This window comes from Phyllopteryx taeniolatus, chromosome 15 (assembly GCF_024500385.1).
Source record: "Phyllopteryx taeniolatus isolate TA_2022b chromosome 15, UOR_Ptae_1.2, whole genome shotgun sequence".
Lineage (NCBI taxonomy): Eukaryota > Metazoa > Chordata > Actinopteri > Syngnathiformes > Syngnathidae > Phyllopteryx > Phyllopteryx taeniolatus.
Window position 1 is genome coordinate 15032046 of NC_084516.1, and position 24500 is coordinate 15056545.

The window sequence follows — 24500 nt, forward strand, 5'->3', positions numbered from 1 at the left end:
CAAGTGGTTATTCCAGGCAAGAAACAAAACCTATTTCAGTTATAAAAGAAATATGACACATATAACGTTTTAAACCTAACCCAAGAAAGAAAGAGGGAGAGACAAGACAAACACAGAGACAAGACAGGCACCAATCGGTTATGAACATTCACCCTTTTACTTTTAGTAAACAATGAAATACGCTCAAACAAACAAACAAACAAATGGCTACATTCTGCATCTTTATGTTTCCTCTTCATCCACCGTGTTTGAAGGTTGGTCGGAATCCGAAGAGGGCCGTAGATCGGAAATGACGAAAAACAGCGTAGGAATCGAAAGATGGCGGTAATGCAACGCAACGGATGCTAACCGCCGTTAAACACCAGAGAAGAAGAAGAAAGTGCGACACATTACTGCTTATTCTTTTCGTCTCTACACGTTCTTCTACGCGCTTCACGATTTATTTTCAGACTTTGTACTGACCCCTCTTAAATCTCGAACATAAAACTCAATTCGTTAAATCTTCGTGTCCGGTGCGCGATGAAGCTTCTCGGCCTAGCTTAGCCTAGCCTAGCTTAGCTTGCAGGCCGCTAACGAAGAGACGCGTTTGTGGTCAACAAACACATCGCTAAGCAGAGCTCGAGTGCGAGTGTGCGGTGTTGTGACTGTCGTGTGAAAATGTGTGCAAGGACAGCAGACTACCAGGAGGAACTTTGTGGGACGAAAGAGGAGAACGAGCGACAACGTCAACAACTGGACGCTGTCTTCCAGAAGCTTCGAGTTGTGTTATGCACAGCAGGTTTGTTCACTTCCTGCCCTCTTCTTTACTAACTACTTTCCATTTCTAACAACATTCCTGTGTTTCTTTTCGGCCACTGTGTGAGGTACATTTTTTTATTTTTTTTTAAACCCCATTATTTAAACTATAGAAAGTGAAGACGTTTGTCCCGTGACGTCACGCACCTCTGGAGACGATTGCTGCCATCATGTTGGAGGTACGGTTCAACTGGCTCCCGATACCAGTTGGGGCACTGTTAGTCCAGTAATCTCGTCCTTCCTGTTTGCGTCACTGTTTCACAATGATGCATATAAATTGTTCAACTGTATATGTGTCCAAGTTTTCAATATAACACGCAAAAACACAATGGCTCGTTTGCAACTCCTGATTGACTGCAAGACAATGTGAAGCTTGCTTAAAAAAAGAGAGTGAGGGGGAAAAAAAGTAAAACTAGACTGTACGCAAACCTGTGATGCAAAGAAATAAAACTACGCTTTTGGTGCAACAGCTTTAACCACTAGTCTACGAGGTGCCACACTGTCACCAACGCGGAATGTTTACCAGTAGTTCTAAACAGGTGCCCGGCGGGGTGGCACAAGGCAATCTGGTGCTGAATGTGTACGCCCGTGTCAACTGGCCTCCGGGAAGCAACTTGACACGGCTGCGATCATCTTGTTTTCAACGAATTAAAGTTAATACCCGACACTCCCACAGACTTTGCCAAAATCAATAATGGCGAGGCCAGATATGCATGTAAAAAGAATACATGTAAAAATAAGCATAAATGTGTTTGAAGCAATATTATAATCAGCTTCATGCACAATACGTCTGGCATGGATGTTATGCTTTAACCGCTGTTTGTCCCCAAAAAAATTTTGCGGGTCACATTGTTGGTACGGTTTCCATCATAGTTATGACTGTGAAACCACAGAAAATTTTAATTGCCTCATCATAATATTACATATACACAAAAAAAGAAGGGGCCCGAGTAGTGTTTACATTCGCGAGCGACTCTTTCAAATGAACAAATCCTTTGAGTGAACGTACAGAATTGAATCACTTCATGAACTGATTCGTTCCTTTTTCAATTCAGTTGAGCTCGGCCGCAAGCATCTATCCTGGCCAAAGGTGACACTTGTGGGGCGGGGGCGGTGGCTGAGCAAGGAGTGGCCGTCGACCTGGTCGGTGGGCTTCGTGGGCATCTCAGTCTCGCTGCACAGCGACTCCAATGGTCCGTCAAAATGTCTTTACGTGAAACCGGTCCGTGGTGCAAACATTTTTTTAAAATCAGGAACCACTGCCCTAGAGAACAGTGCCAAATCAGCTGATTACGCGGTCCTGTACTGCAAATCGTGAAATTCATCCATGAGGTGAGTGGGTCGAGAAAAAAACGAGCACCAAACAACAACCTCTGGTGCTCCTTTAAGAATCAGACCAAAAATGTTATGTGCACCCTTGACTATATATATGCATGCTTTTATGTATGGTTCATTATTGGTTGCAGCGCTCTGTGGTTCCGGGGGGCAGGTCGTGTCGAACTTTAATTATTTGAAAACATTACGATCGTAACCCCGTTAACGTATTACCCAGAGGCCAGTCGTCATGGGTGTCCCATTTCTCCAGCAGACAAACTTGTGCTGCGCCACCAAGGCACGTTTATATCGTCTACTAATGGAGATTTTATGCTTATGATTTTATGTGCAGCAATTTGTAGCCTAGTGTTTAAGATGCCTTTATTTATTTGCATTACGGGTTTGAGTCCAGCTGTCTTCAACCACATTTAGTGTCCCCTTGAACTTGTTTTTATTTTTGTGTACCATCTTTGAAAAATGGTTGGAAGAAGAATGAAAGTAAGTGTGTGGCTGAAGTGATTTTCTTCAAACGCGTTTATGCTGATTTTTACATTAATTCTTTTTACATCTATGCATACCTGTACGTGTCATTATTGATTTCGGCACGCTCGTGCTGGACCACCGATAGAGCGTCACAGGACCCCTGCTGGACACCCTGTAGTTTGCCTATATCGAACAAACAGGTCTGTGGATGACGCAGTCAACATGGGACTGCAGTCCTTGGGCTCCACGGTATTAAAAAAAACTTGCGATATGGGTGTTGAATATTGCAATATCAATATTATTGCGATATTTAACATGCCTGTAAAGAAATATTTTTATTATCCAATGAAATAATTTTTTTAACAAAATAAGTGGCAAAATAAAATAAAATAAGTAGGCTATTATGTACTGTGCCATGAAAAAGTATGGGCCCCCTTTGCAAATTCTTATATTTTTGCATATTTAACCCACTTTAATGTTTAAGATCATCAAACAAATGTAAATATAAGATAAATATAACCCAAGTGAACTTAAAATGCTGTTTTCAAAAGGTGATTCATCAAGGAAAAAAACCACTATTCAAATTCATCTGGCACATGTCATATGGCTATATTTAATGTATATGCTAAAAACCCATTCCAGTTATTTTTTTTTTTAATGACGACTGAGTTGCCTGAGTTGGGCCAATACACATTTTGAGTAGTTCAATATGTGTATTGTATCATCAAATTTAGAGCTAAAAAAAAAAAATCAAAAATCAAACTGTGTGTCCCATATAATTTATATAATTTATATACACACACACAGACATGTAACCTGAGCGTGGTTCTGTCTTTGATTTCTGTGCTTGAGTTTCAACTCCCACCTCCAGCAGAACTTGGACCACATCCCGGGGAAGGCATGGGACATTGAGTCCGAGTGGACCATGTTCCACGCCTCCATCGTTGAGCCGGCCGACCGGAGCTGTGGTCGTAAGGTGGTCGGTGCCTGTTGTGGCAGCAATCACCGAACCCGTTGGTGCACACCGGCGGTAAGAGGTGCTTTCAAGTTGATGGAGTCCTATCAGGTGTTTTTTTTTTACCTGTGGGACTCCAGAATGCAGCTTTGGTGGTCGCTGAGACAAAAGACTGATTTGTGACATGTGTCAATGACGTAGCATCATCTTTACTTTGCTGTTGCAATGAAATTACTGTCAAGGAGCTAACGTCTTGTTTCGCCAAACATATTCCCTCCTGGCTCCTCTGTTCTCCTCATCTCCTCGATGGGATCAGGTGCTAACATGTAAACAGAGAATCAAGGACCGAGGAGGTTGCAAATACAAAATGAAGTTTTGCCCATGTATGTTTGTCTTCTCGTCTTGCAGACATCAGTGAAGATCTTTGTCCTGAGCGGCAGCAACCAGAGTCTCCTCACATTAAAGATGAAGTGGAGTATGAGAAGCCCCCTCACATTAAAAAAGAGAAGGTGCCAGGGCATCCTTACATTCTAAAGGAAGAGCAGCCAGAAGCTTCCTACAATAAAGAGGAAGAGGCGCCAGAGACCCACCACATCAAAGAGGAGGAGGAAGAGCATCCCCATTTGGAGGAAGCGCTCCTGCACATTAAAAAGGAGGAAGGTGATGAGCTCCCATATATTAAAGAAGAGGATGATATCACCAAGTTGCCATCGATTAGTGTCCCCTTGAAGAGTGACGATAAAGTTCTAAGTAAGAACAGAGGGGCTGAACCTCCAAGCAGCAGCAGCTTAAGTAAACACATGACAACAGAAGGTGACAACAAACGCTGGAAATGTTCCCAATGTGGGAAAAGTTTGAGTTATAAGACCAGTTTGAAAGGTCATATGATGATCCACACTGGAGAGAAACCATTTGCTTGCTTAGTTTGTGGTAAAGCATTCGCTACAAATGTAGATTTGAAAAGACATACAAAAACACACACTGGAGAAAAACCTTTTGCCTGTTCGGTTTGTGGTAAAAGCTTCGCTAACAAACATTATCTAAAAAGACACACAAGAACACACACTGGTGAGAAAGCTTTTGCATGCTCTGTTTGTGGCCAAAGATTCACACAAAAGGGAAGTTTAAATGCACACTCAAGAATCCACACTGGTGATAAACCTTATGCCTGCTCTGCTTGTGGCAGAAGATTCTCCCATAAGGGAAGCTTAAAAGTACACTCAAGAATCCACACTGGAGAAAAACCTTTTCCCTGCTCAGTATGTGGTAAAAGATTCATTGAAAAGGGAAAAATGAGAAAACACACAAGAACGCACACTGGGGAGAAACCTTTTGCCTGCTCAGTTTGTGGTCGAAGATTCTCTGCAAAGGGAACCTTAAAAAGTCACTCAAGAACACACATTCGAGAGAAATCCTGTGCTATACAACACACAACAATAGAAGGAGACAAAGATGTCGGGGTACAGCTCTTCTATGTAGGGTTGGGGTATGTTCAATATCATCTAAATGTTGAGAATTAGCATTTGTGCTAAATCACTAAAAGCAATGCGTAGAGTGCATATTAAATAGCGAAATGATTGAAATAGCCTGTGAAGTAACTTTGACACTTTGGTGTAAGACGGAGAAGTGTATATGTGATTGAAATCATTAGACAGTGAGAGTAACACAATTTACTTGTAAACACTGTAAAAAAAGAATACATGGAATAAACGTCTGAAAGTGCATCGTTGGCTGTCTCTCCTTACCCACATGCCGGGTGTCTTTTTGTTTTTGTTTTTTTTTATAGTACACTTGAAAACAAACTCCAATGGTTCTCCTCTTTTGTCCAACAAAGCTCCTGCTCATAGTTTGCTGTCCTTCTTGCAGACATTTTCCCACGACAATCACAACGCTTTTCGTTCCCACTTGATCTCCGCTTAGCGATGTGTTGATCACAAACGCATCTCCTTATTAGCGGCTAGCAAGTGAAGCTAAGCTAGGCCGAGAAGCTTCGACGTGCACCGAGGAAAACGGCGATTGAACATTGATGTTTTAGTCCAGCAAAGTCGAGATTGACGTCTTACGTTGAGGCTTCAGTACGTTTCGTACTAATTCGGCCAGATTTATTAAAGCGCGGGAAGTTACGTAAACAGGTAATTATTTTGGCGGCCTTTTTTTCTCAAACATTATGTTTTATAGCACACGCTTTGGCGTTGACAAAAAAAAAATTATAAAATAAACTCACGTAAATCGGTTTATAACTGAGCAAGTTATGACCTGAATTTAAAAGTCGATTTATTTTCTTTGACAAGAACATCGACTTTTCCAACATGGCCGGCATGTAGGCACGTAGGTTAGCTGCGCAGCGAGCAGAGGTTACTATGGCGTCTTCATATCTGTGATAGGCCAGCAGTGTACGTGGCACCACGTTGGAGGGGTGTTATAGTAAAGTCACGACGGAGCAATCATACACAATCAAAATGATAACAAAAATAAAATAAAAATGAATAAAATACAATATATAAAATCCCACCAGAGATTGGGAACAGCATTGAAAATGCTTATTGGCATTTTATCCTCAGTTATTCATTAATTTTGGGTTTTCAAGAAAGTTCAATGCAATGATAATGGGCATCAATTATCTGTGGATTTTTGCAATTTGCAATCCGGCCCCATCCTTACTCTCTGCGAATAGTGGGTGTCCACGCTACCAAAGTAGAGGTATGATTGCCACTTATCAGAAAAGGAAGGGGCACTCGGGATGCAGTGGTGAGTCTAGATTCTTGAAAATGAAACACGGAAGCCTCAGGTAAACAGGGAGGCGGTATTTTTGATGTTGAAAAAGCATATGATATGATGTTGAGGGAAGGGGTGTTGATTAAGTTACATAAAGTAAGGAATTGGATGGAGAATGTTTGATTGGATAATGGATTTTTGGAATGGAAGAAGTATAGAAGTTCAAATAGAAACAACATTATCAACAAAGCACTAGAGAGAATGGGACGCCCCAAGGAAGTGTCATGAGTCCGACTTTATTCACGGTGACGATCAATGAAGTCACATGAACGCACACGTCGTCTTTCATTGGGCTTCCTGGGCATAGGTATTACACCAGATAAACGTTAATCGTCGTGCCTATGTGGCGACCATGTTGGGAAGGTTGTCGTTACCATGAAGGCAACTGAGCACGACTCGTGTTTGCATTTAGATGAATTAAAACAACAGCGTTCATGTATTGTAGTATTTGTCTGGCACTGTGTGCCCAAACGTGGATATTTCAGCCCACTTATAACTTGAGAAAACACCTTGTGGTAAATTGCAGGTGTTTCGTTCTTGATTTTGGCTGTGCATATTAGCCCACATTAGCTATTTTATCACAACTGTAAAACATGCATCTCTTGGGGTACGTGCTAAACTCGCTCACACTGTATACATCCCCCCCCCCACCTGCCCCTCCCACACAGACACAACAGTAATATCAGAATTTGCACATTCACATTGGCATGTTTAAATATAGCAAAAATCCATCCATCCATTTTCTGTGCCGGTTATCCTCACAAGGGAGTGCTGGAGCCTATCACAGCTATCTTCAGGCGAGAGGTGGGGTACACCCTGAACTGGTTGCCAGCCAGTATAAACAAACAACCATTTGCACTCACATTTATACCTATGGGCAATTTAGAGTCCTCAATTCAACTACCGTCTCTGTTTTTGGGATGAAACCTGAGTACCCGGAGAAAACCCACACAGGAACGGGGAGAGGCCGGGATTTGAACCCTGGTCCTCAGAACTGTGAGGCAGATGTGCTAAGCAGTCGATCACCGTGCCGTCTCATGTTACCATTAATACTACATAAATATGGATGTGGATGATTTACAGATCAGCTACCGGGACAGCAATTGAAAAGGGGGTCCGTCCGAGGAGTGCAAAGCAAGGCAAAGAGACAGTGTGGCGAGAAACTAAGAGCAGCTCTACAATGTGATGACCTTTTGAAAAGACTGTAGTGTGTGTGTGTGTGTGTGTGTTTTTTTTTTTTTTTACAAACAAGCACAGTAGTGTTTTCAAAAATGCCCCATCAAGTGTCGACAAACATGCAAAATGAATTATTTTATTATATAACTCTTCTGGATGCATTTTTGTGCACTGGCCAGACTACAAAGGCCACTGACGTCCCTGCTTCAGGCAGCTGTTGATGTACTGCTACGCATCAATGTTGCTCAAATTGGGGGGCAAAGGGTGACGCCGCTTTATATTTAGTGTACCGTAACGGGCTTCCCCCCACTTTCCAAGTCAGTGATTTAGTGTAAGCTTATAGCTGATGCATAATGAGCCCAGTGGCTTAGTCTAGCTCTGGATGTGTAAGAGAACAATGTATGGCATTCAGTGATAGGCAAAATTAAAATTTGATCAAATCTTCATGCGCAGGTGTAGGCCTGCATGAAATCCACATGTAAAGAATTGTGCTGCCAAATCTGATGTAAAGCTACCATTTGAATCCTGTGGACTGTAGATCAACCGTGATATTTATCAGTATTAAGTGGTTATTTCTTATGTGGAATATTTTCAATACAGGCAGTGGTCAACAACAACAACAACAACTGGAAAATCAAGATGAAGAGATAATTGATGGGGGAAGGTTGTCCTCATATTGTCAGTCTGTGACATTGACTTGCTGGATGAATAAATTAAATGGCACAAAGTTTCAGACGAGCGGTGTCTTCTTTGCTCAGATTTTTTGTTTTTATTGTCCATAACCAAATGTTCCCCATGCAAAGATAAAGGTTAGACGTAAATAACGACTGCACACGCACAGTCTTGCACATAATAGCCATAGTTAGACAAGCACACCCTAACGATTATTCACAGAACTTTATAATCAGTAACACAATACATAAATTCATCAATCTGACATTGAAAAAAAAAGAATGATATTCAGTCTGAGTGCGTGTGGGCGTCAAAGATTTTGCAAAGCAGCTGTTTTGAATCCACTGCAGCCTTGCTTCTCCGCCAGGAGAGGTCACCATAATTGAAGCTTCCACAACTGAGCCCATTTTCGAAACAATTCGTGCAAGTGCATCACGAAAGCTTCATTTGCCCATCACTAAAAGCGTATGGAGTATGATCGGCTGGCTAACAACAACTGGACTCATAAGAAGAATCGGAATCACGAGGGAGCGTGGGAGCAGATTTCCTCCGAGAGGGGGCGATAATGCAACTAATTAGATGCAAAGTCCGCTATTAAACAGCGAAGAAGAAAGAGAAGCAAACAGCAGGGAGGCGACAGGAGGATTTTTTTCCCCCACGCGCTGCACTGAATTTTGGCCATTAAGTACTGAAGCCCCCATGCAGGACGTCAATCACTCCTTTACTGGACTAAAACATCGTCAATCTTCATGTCCGGTTCAAGTCGTCTCGGTGCACGTTGAAGCTTCTCGGCTTGCTTTAGCTAAGCTTAGCTTAGCTTATTTTTAGCTTTAGCTTTTTTTTTTTTAAAACCTAATAATTTGGTGCTAAAGAGACGCGTCTGTGATCAGCGCATCGCTAAGCAGACGTCAAGTGTGAGCGTAAAAGCGTTGTGATTGTCGTGTCAAAAATGTGTGCAAGAAGGACAGCAGTGTACGAGGAGGAACTTTGGGGGACGAAAGAGGAAAGCGAGCCGCAAGGTCAGCAACTGGGCACCGTTTGCAAAACGCAGCCTCGTGATGGGTTACTACGCGCAGCAGGTTTGTTTAACTCGTTCTTAAGTATGGAAAGTATGAAACTTCATTTCATAAATTTCCAGGTTTAGAAAACTGTGGAAAATGTAAACTATTGTATAGAAAAATACTCAAAGTATATATATATATATATATATATATATATATATATATATTTTTTTTTTTTTAATTTGTCATTTATTAGTACAAAAGAAACGAAATATTATCTTAGGTTAAAAGCAGTGCAAAGTCAGAGCATTCAAAATAAGAAATAACAAATCAAATAATTCATAATTATCAGCTGATCATGTACGCCAATGGAATTTTCTGAGCCAATCAGAATGGAGGATTCACCAAGACAGTGGTATAATAATACTCTCACAAAAACATTGCACTGTAGCTGTGCTTCCAAGCCACCTTCCAAAAGCAAGGCTCGAGCTACAACCCCAATTCCAATGAAGTTGGGATGTTGTGTTAAACATAAATAAAGACATAACACAATGATTTGCAAATCATGTTCAACCTATATTTAATTGAATACACTACAAAGACAAGATATTTAATGTTCAAACTGATCAACTTGATTGTTTTTTAGCAAATAATCATTAACTTAGAATCTTATGGCTGCAACACGTTCCAAAAAAGCTGGGACAGGTGGCAAAAAAAGATTGAGAAAGTTGAGGAATGCTCATCAAACACCTGTTTGGAACATCCCACAGGTGAACAGGCTGATTGGGAACGGGTGGGTGCCATGATTGGGTATAAAAGGAGCTTCCCTGAATTGCTCAGTCATTCACAAGGAAAGATGGGGTGAAGTTCTCTTTGTGAACAAGTGCGTGACAAAATAGTCAAACAGTTCAAGGACAATGTTCCTCAACGTACAATTGCAAGGAATTTAAGGATTTCATCATCGATGGTCCATAATATCACACATACATTTACCGAATGTGTAATAGCTATACTCTTCTTTGGTGACATAATGGCATATAAAGACGCGGTATGGTGCGAGACTGGTTAGCACATCTGCCTCACAGTTCTGAGGACCCGGGTTTGAATCTGGCCTCGCCTGTGTGGAGTTTGCATGTTCTCCCCGTGCCTGCGTGGGTTTTCTCCGGGTACTCCGGTTCCCTCCCACATCCCCAAAACATGCATGGTCGAGTAATCAAAGACTCCAAATAGTCCCTAGGTGTGAATGTGAGTACGAATGGTTGTTTGTCTATGTGTGCCCTGTGATTGGCTGACAACCAGTTCAGGGTGTACTCACACCCTCTCGCCCAGAGTCAGCTGGGATAGTCTCCAGCACGCCCTTGACCCTAGTGAGGATAAGCGGTTGGCATATAAATGCACGTCTACTCAAATTTCAAAAAATATTTTAATATTTCTTTTTTTTATTTATTTATTTATTTATTTATTTATTTTACAGAGAACTCTGGAAATAAGGTTGTGTAAATACTATGAATTTTGAAACCGCAAATGTGTAGGTAAATAATAAACTAGCACACTTAGCAGCGGGAGAGCGCAAGTCCGGTCAGAAGAAAGTACAGCAAAAACTGGAGATGAGCATCATGGTGAGGAGATCAGGAATCAGGGATCAGTATCGGTTGTCTGGGCCTGTTCTGGATTCAGCGCAAGAGACACAAAGCAAGAGGTTATTTGGAAAGAGTGCAGCAGTGTTGTGTCTGCTCCGCAGGGTAACACAACACATCTCTTCAACCATCTGAAAAAAAAACCTCACAAACACAAATACGATGAATGTATGAAAGCCAAAGCTAACGTTGCTTCTCAAAATACTTGTCGGAGCCCAGTGGGAAGCCAGACAACCATAACGGCGATCCTTTAACACCATATCAGTCGACCTCCCCCCAAAACACTGGACAAGAAATATATAAAATTCCCTTGTGTAATTATTTCTCCAAACGAACATTACCTGTAATACATGAGAAATGTTGGTGGGGAAATAAAGAGGGGAAATCACCACTTTTCTTTGCAATCACAAGTGACCAAAGGTCATGCAGAGCAATGAAAACTGGGTGCTTGCACATGTCAATTTTTCCCACAAGACCACACAGGGGAAACTGTAGTCCAGGGACTGTGGGAGAGACTGACTTCTTGGCGCCTGCATGAGGAGAGACTAGTCCGCATCACAACAGACAGTGGCTCGAATGTCGTCAAGGCAAGCTTCTCTTAATACTGTAAATGGACGAGACTTCATTGCTTTGGGCGTAGACTCCATCTTGGAATTGGTGAGTAGGACAAATAAAAAAAAAAAGAATACTAATTTTGAAATGTAATTGGATTGTATAGAACCTATGCTAATAAAATGGAGTGCAATGAATAGATTGACCGTGAAGTCAGGATCTGCAAAAAAAATTGTCAGCAGTTTCTCCTACAGCTGGAAGCGTAACAAAATAGCTAGCCCGGGCTCGAAAGAAGACTGAATGCCCCACAAGCTGGAAATGAAGGCAGCCAATGATGGCAAGAGTTCTGGAGCCATTTCTGGAGTCGTACCCTCTGACCAAAAAATCCAGACACCTGTGAGACCAGTGAGAAGTACAGCACGTCAGTGTGTCTTTTGTGAAGCCAGTCCGCCGCCTGTTCAGCTTCTCCATCCACAAAATAAGTGAGGATTTCCCAGATTTGCCCAACCCCATCAAAGCAAAAATACAAGGATCCAGGTACGCAAGAACTGCTTGACATGACCTCTGCTCTTCAGCCACGCTCCAAACGGAGACATGTCAGTGAAGATAGGACTGAACCGATCCAGAACAGACTCCTGTCTGACTGAGATGGCTGCCTCTTCAAGCGTGGTTAGTAATAATTGGGAATACATAGATGCGGAACTTTAAATAAGATATTAAGTGGAATGAAATGTGCTAAATGGTTATTAATGTGCTGTAATCTGAATATGGATGTGTTTTTCTTAATTTATTATGCTCTGTTAAATGAGAAGGGCCCAACTGATCCATATGGAGGGACTGCAGACAGTGTAGAGCAGGGGTGTCAAACTCAAATTCACGATGGGCCAAAATACAAAATCGGGACAACGTCGCGGGCCAAACTCAATATTTTATGAAAAATTACTGCGATGTGCATGTTTCCCTTCTGTGCAGAAATGTAGCATTAAATTTGTATCATATGACAACATCCAAACTTCAAACTATTAACAGTCCCTGCCTAGGAGTTGATAAAGGTCATTTAAAAAATAAACAAAACATGAATTCAATTATGTTATATTAATTTGTTACAGCCACTTTGGCCATTTTTGGGAAGGGGAAGTGTAAATTTGCTCGAGGAGACTAGTAGCATAGTTGCTAAAAACTGCAACAGAAAAGGAAGGGACGCTTGCCGGTCTAGACTGATGGGCCAACACAGTAGCAAAGCATTCTGGGATTTGTAATATTAGTGGCACATGTGTTATATACTGGTGGGCCAGCTCTAATACACATTTAATATGGTCTTGCGGGCCAAATATAATTACATCGTGGGCCAAATTTGGCCCCCGGGCCTGAGTTTGACATATATGGTGTAGAGGATGCACCCAGTACATCTAAGAAAAAGAAGACCTTGGAAGGCTTCTTCCAGATAACCTGGGCAGCCACACCAAGATCCTCTCCTCACCAGCAACAACAGGCCGTTGCTTCTGAGCTTCAGTCTTGCCTCCAGTGTGCCAACCTTGACAGTGAAGAGGACCCTTCGGGCAGGTGGAAGGAACATCAGAGACTCTACCACCCACGACTTTCCAAGTTGGCAAGAAGTCCTTGTGCATTCCTGTAACAAGTTCCCAGTCAAAGAGGATCTTTAGCAGTGGCGGAAATGTCGTGGCCTGCCTGCGCTCTTCTCTCAAGTCTGAAAATGTTGGCAGGCTGTTGTATGCCTGCCAAAAACATGTGGGCTCAAGCCTAATGTTATTGCTTTTTCTGGATAAGCTGGAATTGTTTTCATTGATTTTGACTTTGTGATTTAAAAAAAAAATAATAATTGATTCAGTCCTTGGAAATTTTGATTTTATTATTTACAATTTTTTCTTATTCAAAGATTAATTTTGAATGGAAAACTATTTACGTATTGTTTGTAGTTCTATAAAAATACAGATTTTTTTTGTTCCTGAACATGATGATTGTGTTTAATAATTGGGATTACAATATAAATCGAAATAATCGTGATTATCATTTTTGGCCGTAATGGTGCAGCCCTATTATCCGGCTATGAACAGCAAATTAGCAGGAAAAGAAAATGATACAACAGGTACACAGCATTCACACACGTCCGAATACTGGAAATTAATCGGCACGTTGCTGCATACATCATTCATGAGGAGGAGCCGAAAGGTCAAAAATATACTGTGTAGTATATCAAATATTTATACCATCAGCAATGTTGTTTGTTTGCACCATAGAGTGCTAAGTTTAAATTTTGTTTTGAGATCAGTACAATAAATCTCATTTTTACACTTTAGTTTGCATTGCGAGAAATGCCATCAGCCTGAAGGGACTCCAGTTATATAGAAATATGAAATTTAGGCCATATCTCCCGGCTCTCGCTGGTGTGGCCAAAGCGGGCAGCTTAGCTTCAAAATCGATGCTTCTCCGCTTGCAAAAACTTAAAATACAAGTAAAGCTAAATAGCAAAATCATAATTAAAGAACAATACAAGTGGTAGTTGTGCGTCTCCTGTAGTGTGTGCATGTGTTGCGTTGCAGACAGGAAGTGTTGCTCAGTAACTTTCCCCTGTCAATCACTCGTGCCTGCTCTCCGGGCTCATTCCGAGCAATGCTCTCGCGGGCCGCAGAGAGGCCGTCTGATGCGCTGGGACAATTTCCACCCTCATTTGAAATTCAGCGGGCTGCTGGCGGAATTGTGGCCGCTCATGGTGCACTGAGGCGGCCACAGCAGCGCGATGCGCCGATACCCTTGAATGATTTTTTCCCCCCCTCCTTGTCCTCACGCCGCAACGTCGCAGCCAGCCAGCAAGTACTCTGAGGCTGACGGCCCCAACGCCGGTGTGCAGGTCCGCTGGTGGCTACTAGCTACTAACGCTGGTGGGCTGGCACGAGGCAGTGGGGCGGCCTTCGCTATGTGCGCCGAGTGTGGGTGTGCGCGGCACAGACGTAGGCATAGCTTGATGTTTATTGCATGTTGTAGTGGTAGAATTGGGCCAAGTTATTATAATCGCTAATGATGTGGCATTTGCGCCGAATATCCACTGATGGAACGAAGGTGCTCAGTACTTATGTAGTGGTGGAGGGGCAACTCGTGGCCAGGAAGCCGCACTTAAACTTGGTTTTAGTCCTTGCAAAAAATCTGTACAGGTGAGATGGTATAAAATAATCATGCTATATTTCAACAATTCAGTACGTAATTGGTGTCAGCCTTTGCACACTTTCCACACTTGAAATATTTAATCTATTTAGAAAGTAATCACAAAAATGACTTTGTCTTTAAATATAAATAGAAACAATAATACACAACGTGATGCAGAAGGTAACAGAACACACTGCAACTGGCGGGTCGCCAGTTCGTAACCCCACCTGAGCGCATGTCATCGTGTCCCTGGGCAAGACACTTAACCCACATTACCATGAATGAATGTGGTTGGATGTTTGGTTGTGGTCAGAGGGTGCCGTAGGCGCAGAATGGCAGCCACACTTCTGTCAGACTCCCCCAGAGCAACTGTGGCTACACAAGTAGATTACCACCACCAAGTGTGACTGCGGAGTGAATGAATAATGTATGAAATTGTAAAGCATCTTTGACTGTCTAGAAATTTGCAATATAAGAGTAATGCATTATTATTATAGCATAATAGTCATAGCATAATAATGTATTTGACCAAACCATAAATGTCTATCTTCTTCTGTCTTGCAGACATCAGTGAAGACCTTCGTCCTTATCGGCAGGAGCCAGAGGCCCCTCACATTAAAGAGGAAGTGGATGACGAAGACCTCCCCTACATCAAGGCGGAAGAGGAGCCGCAGGCTCTTTACATTAAAAAAGAGGATGAGGAAGAGTACCTCGCCGTGAAGGAGGAGGAAGAGGCTCCCTACATCAAAGAGGAAGAGGAGGAAGAGGATGTCACCAAGTTGCCATTGACCGATGTCCCTTTGCAGAGTGAAGCTGAAGATGAAGGTCAACGTGAGGAGAACAGCGGGGCGGAGCCTCCAAGCAGCAGCTCAAATCAACACATGACAATAGAAAGTGATGGAGACCACTTTGGAGGATCACAAGCAGATGGCCTCATAGCTCCACTATCAGATAGTGATGACCCAACGTCACATTCCTCTGACACTGATGATGATGATGATGATGATGATGATGATGAAGAACAGTCTGAAGGTCATGTGACAGGTCACACTGACGACAAATGCTGGAAATGTTCTCAATGTGGGACAACTTTTGTCTACAAATCTCTATTGAAAAGGCATATGTTAAGCCACACTGGAGAGAAACCTTTTTCCTGCTCAGTGTGCAGTAAAAGATTCACTCGGAAGGGATACTTAAAAATACACACAAGAAAACACACTGGTGAGAAACCTTTTGCCTGCTCACTTTGCGGTCAGAGATTCTCTCAGAAGGGGCACTTGATGAAACACACAAGGACGCACACTGGGGAGAAACCTTTTGCCTGCTCAGTTTGTGGTCAAAGATTTACCACAAATAGGTATCTAATAGTACACACAAGAACCCACACTGGTGAGAAACCTTTTGCCTGCTCAATTTGTGGTCAAAGATTCTCTGAAAAGGGAACATTAGGAACACACACAAGAACGCACACGGGAGAAAAACCTTTTTCCTGCTCAGTTTGCGGTCAAAGATTCTCTCAGAATAGTCACTTAAGAAATCACACAAGGATCCACACTGGTGAGAAACCTTTTGCCTGTCTAGTTTGTGGCCAAAGATTCACTCAGAAGGCACACTTAAAATGTCATTCAAGAACACACATTTGAGAGAATCTTTTTTCCTGCTCAGTATGCGCTCAAACGTTCTCTCACAGCCAACATATTAAGAGACAGTGAAGTGAAGGTTTTTCCTTGACAGTTTAATTTGAATCCCATTAAAATTAAATTAAATGTGTTTCACCTGGTCCGTCATGTTTTCTTGAAAGAATTGTACCCATCTTAGAAATTCTGCCTGGGTAATTAAACATATGAGTACAGCGGTGTGTTTTCTAACTTACTAAATAATAGTAGGGCTGTGAATTTCAAAATAAGAGCCAGTAAATACAAAAAAAAAAAGGATTACATGTTCAAAATAAAGTGCTTAACTTCAGAATCATTCTGAAGAGGTAAGAAGCTGTTGTAATGTCTGCTAGTTTTAGTTTGCATTATTCGATAGCGCCTACTTGAGCGAAGGAGCTGGAAGAGGTGGTGACCAGGATGTGGAGGGTCCAAGAGGATTTTGTATGGTCTTGTCTTAGTTCTGGCAGCGTGCAAGTCCTCAAGGGTGGGTAGGGGGGTAACCGACAATCTTTTCAGCAGTTTTGACTGGTGCAGTCGGGGTTTGTTCTTTTTTGTGGCAGCACCAAAACAGACTGCGATGGATGAAGACGGGACTTATTCGATGACTGCTGTGTAGAACTGCCTCAACAGCTCCTGTGGCAGGCCGTGCTTCCTCAGAAGCCGCAAGAAGTACATCCTCTCCTGGGCCTTTTTGAGGATGGAGTGGATGTTGATCGCCCACTTCAGGTCCTGAGAGACTGTCTACCAGACATTCCAACAGGTTCTTCCCTCTTCCCAATAACTTCTTAAACAGGTAACTTACAATTTCATTGCAACATGCTACCAATTTTTTTTGTTATCACGCTGCACTATTTGCATACTGCTGTTGATTACTACTGGCCACTTATGTCTTTGAGAACTCTCTGCAACATTCGCACAATCACTGTACCAGACCATTTCACTATTAGTCACTTTAAACTGCTCAAAATTGCTTGAGGACTCCACATCATTTGCACAATTGCCATTATGTCAGTAATATCTTCTACATGGGAGGAAGTCTCTTCCAACAATGAGCTATTTACCTTGCATTGTTGTAATCATATACTGTACATTGATTAATGGATGAACTTCGATCAAGCGATCAATAATTACTTTTTTAAACAATCTTTATTGAAAATATTCAATTTACAATAACACAAAAACGGACAAACAGATAACATGGTCATAAATACATAAAATACTAAAAAAGAGGAGCCAGATGTTTTGTTTTTTTAAAAACAAATGAAAAGCCTAAATCAGTTGTAACTGTTTTTTTGTTGTTGTTTTCAGAGTCAAACTCATGTGTTGTCTGGTTTTCTTATCAAAAAGTAAAGATAGAGTTTTGAATGCCTAAATTTGGATTTGTGGATTTGGATTTTTGCAAGAATAATTAATACAATTTATATCAAACACTTCTTTAGTTTTGTTGCTACCATTATTGAAGAAACCAAACATCCATCCATCCATCCATTTTCTGAGCCGCTTATCCTCACTAGGGTGCTGGAGCCTATCCCAGCGATCATCGGGCAGGAGGAGGGGTAGACCCTGAACTAGTCGCCAGCCAATTGCAGGGGCACACATAAACAAACAACCATTCGCACTCGCATTCACACCTACAGGCAATTTAGAGTCTTCAATTAACCTACCATGCATGTTTTTTAAGGGGGATGTGGGAGGAAATCAGAGTGCCCGGAGAAAACCCACGCAGGCACGGGGAGAACATGCAAAATCCGCACAGGTGAGGCCGGGGATTGAACCCCGGAGCTCAGAACTGTGAGGTGGACGCTTTGTCTTGAGTTTGTTGTCGGGCCAATTATATATGACTCGTGCACTCACTGTAGTAGTCTCACCACGCTGCACTATTTGCATAACAACTATCTGTTGACCAATACTGGCCACTCATGCCAGAGTACCATCTGCTCCATTTGCACACTGACTGAGGAGTGAGTATCTGCAACATTTGCACAATCAACATTGTCCCAGATTATCGTACAACTCGCGTGAAGTCTCAGCGCCCTTTGCACAATGGTCATTGCACCGGACTATTGCAATATCAGTCATTCGAACTGCTCTAAGTGCTAGAGGACTCTGCATCTTTTTGCACAACTGTCAAAACATTTTTTTAAAAATTACCGGCATTACCAGATAACTAGCAACCCTTTATTGCTCAGTGACTGTTTTTCTCAATATCTTTATGTTTCCAAAGTGTTCTCTGTCAATTGACTGCCTGTTGTCGTACTAGAGCAACTCCAACTACCGGAGACAAACTCCTTGTGTGTTTTTTTGGACATACTTGGCAAATAAAGATGATTCTGATTCTAACCAGTCGCCCACCGTGCCACCAGAAACCATTCTTCTTTTTTTAATTAAGAATGAAGTCAGAGGATACCAGTACACACACACACACACATATATACACATTTATATATATATATATATATATATATATATATATATATATATATATATATATATATATATATATATATATATATATAGTGGCTCAATAGCGACCCCTGCTGATAGAGAAGTGCCATGGCTAAAAAGTCATTGTTTCATTTTTGCTGGCGTGTTTAGTTGTGTGTTGTTATTTCTTATGGTTATTTTAAATTGCTGTCGTGTTTTGTAACTTGCCGTTGTGTTGAGTTCTTTGCTGTTGTGTTTTGCACTTCAGGTCCACCGCAAGCTCGGTAGCTCGAGGAAGTTTGTCCCAATTGCGTTGCCGTACATGTCGTGCTGCGGCTCTCCTTCCGCACGATCACAAGCGCCGCACGCGCGTCTCCACATAATTCTTCCGTCAATTAGTATCGAACGCGCTGAAGCGTCGCCACAGGACGTCCGTCACTACTTTCCTGGTCTAAAACATCATTGGTTAAATCTTCGTGTCAGGTTTAACTCGTCACGGCGCACTTTGAAGCGTCTGGGCCTAGCCGTAGCCTCGCTTGCTAGCCGCTAACAAATAGATGCTTTTGTCACCGACGCATCGCTCAGCAGAGATAAATAAAGTGTGAGCGCAAAGTGTTGTGATTGTCGTGTGAAAATGTGTGCAACGAGGACAGCAGACAACGAGGAAGAACTTTGCGGAACAAAAGAGGACGAGCGTCAACTCCTCGACGCCGTTTGCAAGCCGCATCCTCGAGTTGGCTTACGCGCACCAGGTTTGTTCACTTCTCACTTGTTTAGGAAATCCTTTCCATACTCCTTTGTTTGTTTTTCATGAATGCATCATCACCCGGGCACTGTATGCATGGCGTTACGTTTATTATAACATTAACATGCTCATGATTATATGTGGACCAGTGGCGTCGTTAGGCCTATTTTAGGGGCCATCAATAAAGTATAATTATCTAACCTATCATTATTGACTTAATTATTACCATAAATCTGCGGGTTTCCCTTCACTTCATAGTGTAAGGTAGAGAGCCCGTGTTGTGTAAATAAAAGCCCTTGTCCACTTCATCATATAGAGAATGTCCATATTAGTGAAAACCCAGTCTATGTTTTCCCTGTGACCTTGCTTGCACTGGTGCCGGACGCCATGAGAGTGCCTGGGTAGCTGACAGGGCTGAGTAAAAGCAAAACGGCGTCAGGAAAAGAATGTGAAGGATCATGGACATAAGAAGGTTTTTCAAGAATTAAAGTCTTCATGACTGCTGCTAGTCACAATTAGTTAGCTCCGGCCCCCGGCAAACTCATTCTGCTCCTAACTAGTTTGAAATGCATTGTGAAGCTCCTGGCTGTTTACATAAAGATAAAGGGGGTTATAGAGTCCACTTTATGCATGATTTCACACCATGAAACAGGAGCTGAACTCATTCCATTATAGTTGTCATTAGGGAATAATAATAATAGTCACTCCTCCACCCATATTGAACTGTAGGAATGAGGACGGATGAGGAGCGAGAGTATAATAGAGAATAAAGCCCATTGTGACGCAGTCTGGGAATCATATGGAACTCGGTTATGAATACGAAATGTGAACCATTGCAGTCAAGGTGCATCGTGTAAGACTTATTGAACTAGGAATTTTATTTAGGAAAGTAATGATTAGAAACTGGAGAGAGCCAAGAGATAGTTATAAGACAAATTAAAATATATAAATAAACGTGTTTGAACGTATCTTGAAGGTGAAGAATTCACAGTCTTGCAGTCATGTCAATCGAAAAAGACACTTCAACATCCGAGTCACAACAGAGGGATTTTAGAATTTTTTTGGGCTGACTTTGTGATGACACAGTGACCTCTTTTTATTTATTTTTTTTTTTTTTTAAAACATACAGTTTTGCACACACTATAATGACAAATACTTATCTAACGGTGACTTTGAACGTTTACCCAGTATTGTATTGCTTTAACATCTGTCCAAAAATGTTAAAAAGCAATTTCTCAGTCTTCGTTAGCTGTTTGTAAAATGTTGTGCTCACATGCTACATTCAGAATTTGACTTGCTGGTGTGTCCTTGAGGACTTTCTGGTAAAGAGCAGACATAGTTCCATCAATCACAACAAGTCATATAGGTCCTGAATTAATAGAGCAGCCCCAGACCATCGCACGACTACCACCACAGTGTTTGACTGTTGGTATGATGTTGTTTTTCTGAAATGCTGTGTTACATTTACATGAGACACACACCTTCCAAAAAGTAAAACATTTTCAAATCTTCATTTATAGAACGTTCTCCCAAAAGTCAAAAGTAAGACAAGCCTGTTGATAGTATTTTTCCATGAAAATATAAAAATAGTTTTTGTGCATTTTTTTGCCATAATATATAAATTTGAAAGATAGGTTTTAAAAAAAAAAAAAAGGAATTGGGTGAATTTGCAAATGCCAAACTACAAATATGCGGCGGTCCACTGTAAGGTATTACCGTTATTTATACAGAGATTTTTGTGCTTGTTGTAATTTGACACTTTTTAATTTTATTATTTTTATTTACAATAAATCTTAAGTATTCTTTTCCTCATCAGGCTCACCTTGCATGTCAATACATTTTCGTACCACTTATCCTCACTAGGGTCGCGGGTGTGCTATCCCAGCTGACTTTGGGCGAGAGGCGGGGTACACCCTGAACTGGTCGCCAGCCAATCGCAGGGCACATATAGACAAACAATCGTTCACACTCACATGCACACCCATGGTCAATTTAGAGTCTTCAATTTACCCACCATGCATGTTTTTGGAATGTGGGAGGAAACTGGAGTACCCAGAGAAAACCCACATAGACACGGGGAGAACATGCAATGCAGAAGATGCCAGATTTTAACCCGGGTCCTCAGGACTGTGAGGCAGATGTGCTAACCAGTTGGCCACCGTGCCACCCCTCACCCTGTATAATTATCCAGCCATCCATCCATCCATTTCCGTACATCTTATCCTCACTTGGGCGTGCTGGAGCCTATCCCAGCGAACTCTGGGCGAAACCCTGAACTGGTCGCCAGCCAATCGCAGGGCACATATAAACAAACAACCATTCGTACTCACATTCACACCTATGGGCTTTTTAGATTTTTCAATCAACCTACCATGCATGTTTTTGGGATGTGGGAGAAAATCACACAGTCGAGGCCGGATTTGAACCCGCAATCTCAAAACTGCGAGGCAGATGTGCTAACCAGTCTGTCACTGTGCCCCTTGTATGTTTACCTAAAATATAAATATTAACAATAATACACCACATCAAAGTCTCAACAAGAGAATTGACATTACAAAACCATGTTTGTTTCCCATTCTTTTGTCTTGCAGACATCAATGAAGTGTACCCCCACATTAAGGTAGAAGTCGAGGCCGAAGATCACCCACACATTAAAGACGAGGAGCCGGTGCCCCCTTGCATTAAAGAGGAGAAGCCGGCGCACCCCTACATTAAAGAGAAAGAGGAGACACAGTCCCCCAACATCAAAGAGGAGGGGCAAATCCACATCAAAGAGGAAGTCAAGGAGGAGGATATCACCAAGTTGCCATTGAATTGTGTGCCTTTGAAGAGTGAAAATGAAGTTCAAAGTGAGGAGGGCAGAGGGGCGGAGCCTCCAAGTAGCAGTTCAAGTCGACACGTGACAACAGAAGGTGATGGAGACCACTGTGGAGCATCACAAGGAGACGGCCTCTTAGCTCCACTATCAGACAGTGACGACACAACGTCACACTCTTCAGACACTGATGATGATCAGGAACATAAGGCAGGTCACACTGACAACAAACGCTGGAAATGTTCTCAGTGTGGGAAAACCTTTGCAGATAAGTGGGTTTTGAGACGACACATGAGAATACACACTGGAGAGAAACCGTTTTCCTGTACAATTTGCGGAAAAAGATTCACTCAAAGCGGTCAATTGACAACACACACAAGAACACACACTGGTGAAAAGCGAACACACAACGGTGCACAAAGTTTTTCCTGCTCAGTTTGTGGCCAAACATTCTCCAGGAAGGAAAGCTTAAAAACACACACAAGAACCCACACTGGAGAGAAACCTTTTGCCTGTTCATTTTGTAATAAAAGGTTCTCTCAAAGTGGTCAATTGACATCACACACAAGAACACACACTGGAGAGAAACCCTTTTCCTGCTCAGTTTGTGGTAAAAGTTTCTCTGAAAAGGATAGTTTAAAAACCCACACAAGAACCCACACTGGAGAGAAACCTTTTGCCTGCTCAGTTTGTGACAAAAGATTCTCTCAAAGAGGTCATTTGTCTTCACACATAAGAACACACACTGGAGAGAAGCCTTTTGTTTGCCCAGTGTGCGGTAAAAGATTCTCTAAAAAGGGAAATTTAAGGCAACACTCAAAAACCCACATTGGCGAAAAAACCTTTGCCTGTTCAGGCTCCCCAGACTACTTCCCTCTCCCCAGCCACTTTGTCGAGCGCTTCCAGAAGTATCCTGAGACATTCCCAAGGCAGCAGGGAGACCTAGTCGTCTCAGCGTGTCCTGTGTCGTCCCCGGGGCCTTCACCTGGTGGGACATGCTCGGAACACCTCACCAGGGAGGCGTCCAGGGGGAATCCTAACCAGATGCCCGAGCCACCTCATCTGGCTCCTCTCAATGCGGAGGAGCAGCAGCTCGACTCTTAAGCTCCTCCTGGATGGCTGAGCTTCTCACCCTATATCTAAGGCAGAGCCCACCCGGACACCCTGCGGAAGAAACTGATTTCTGCCGTTTGCATCCGACAGGAATGTAGCTCGACTGGCCAATTGAGAGCTTTGCCTTTCGGCTCAGCTTACTCTTTACCACAACAGATGGATACAGAATCCGCATCACTGCTGCACCGATCCGGCTGTCGATCTGCCACTCAATTCTTGCCTCACTCGTGAACAAGATTCCAAAATACTTGAAGTCCTCCACTTGGGCCAGGATGTCCTCCCCGACCAGGAGAAGGACGCCGTCCTTGACCTCCAGCCTTTTCGACTGAGAATCATGCCCTCAGATTTGGAGGTGCTGATTGTCATCCTGCACACACTGGCGCGACCAGCTCCTGCAAGAGTTGAAGGTCGCTGCTTGATAAGATCAACAGAACCACATTATCAAAAATATAAAAAAAGAAAAGACGTACGGAGACCTCTGAACAGGACACCCTCAATCCCTCGGCTGCACCTAGAAATTCTGTCCATAAAGGTTATTTATAGAATCAATCAATGACTAAGGGCAGTACTGGAGGAGTCCAACCCTCACCGGAAACAAATTGGGCCAACGGCCGGCAATGTGGACCAAAAACGGACACAGGTCTTACAGGGACCAAACAGCCCATATTAGGGGGCCTGGTATCCTATTTTACTGTATTTAGACCAGATAAAAAAAATAAATACAAATTGAAAACAATCTTAGGTATCACAATACCAGACTGCCTCTGGTGGGCACTAAACTATTGAATTTCAGAATTTAGACGAAAAAATGTAGACTCATTTTTGATTGCAACATCAGATATGTGTGCAATTCCTGCGTGTAATCCTGGGATAGTCGAGTGTCCCCCAGATTATTCTTAATGATTTTTTTAAAATCAGGTGTAATGCCAGTCAAATGTGCAGATTTCAGAGGACGTTTATTTTGAAATACAACATTAGATCTGCGGTAAACTCCCTGAGTGGATCCCAGACGTCAACTGGTTTTGTAATACCTAAGGGATTATTATTATTATTATTATTATTTTTAAATCAGATGTAATTGGAGTCATACTGTATATGCAGAGTTCAAATAAACTCTAGTATCTTCCAGAAGTTGACTGGTTGTGTGTTAACAAATCGATTATTTTACATAATTATCATTAATAATTTTTTAATATAATTATATTTAATCCAGGCCGGCACGGTGG

The 24500-nt window shown here is 42.2% G+C and overlaps 1 protein-coding gene and 1 long non-coding RNA gene across 3 annotated transcripts; both read left to right on the forward strand.

Annotated features, from left to right (window-relative positions):
* Window positions 1–265: 265 nt before the first annotated feature.
* On the forward strand, window positions 266–24367 carry LOC133465122 (zinc finger protein 658-like). The gene is made up of 9 exons (XM_061747568.1): window positions 266–778; window positions 909–974; window positions 3956–5055; window positions 5502–5511; window positions 9073–9249; window positions 15087–16159; window positions 18870–18928; window positions 19202–19353; window positions 21938–24367. Exons 1-9 carry the CDS (start codon window positions 658–660, stop codon window positions 23263–23265), a joined length of 4086 nt encoding a protein of 1361 aa, XP_061603552.1. The 5' UTR covers window positions 266–657; the 3' UTR covers window positions 23266–24367.
* LOC133489832 (uncharacterized) lies at window positions 9438–13331 on the forward strand. Of its 2 annotated transcripts, none has more exons than XR_009792008.1 (2): window positions 9438–11465; window positions 11603–13331. It is a non-coding gene; the product is annotated as an uncharacterized LOC133489832 (long non-coding RNA). The 2 variants fall into 2 exon arrangements; XR_009792007.1 differs by having other exon boundaries at window positions 11615–13331.
* Window positions 24368–24500: the final 133 nt, after the last annotated feature.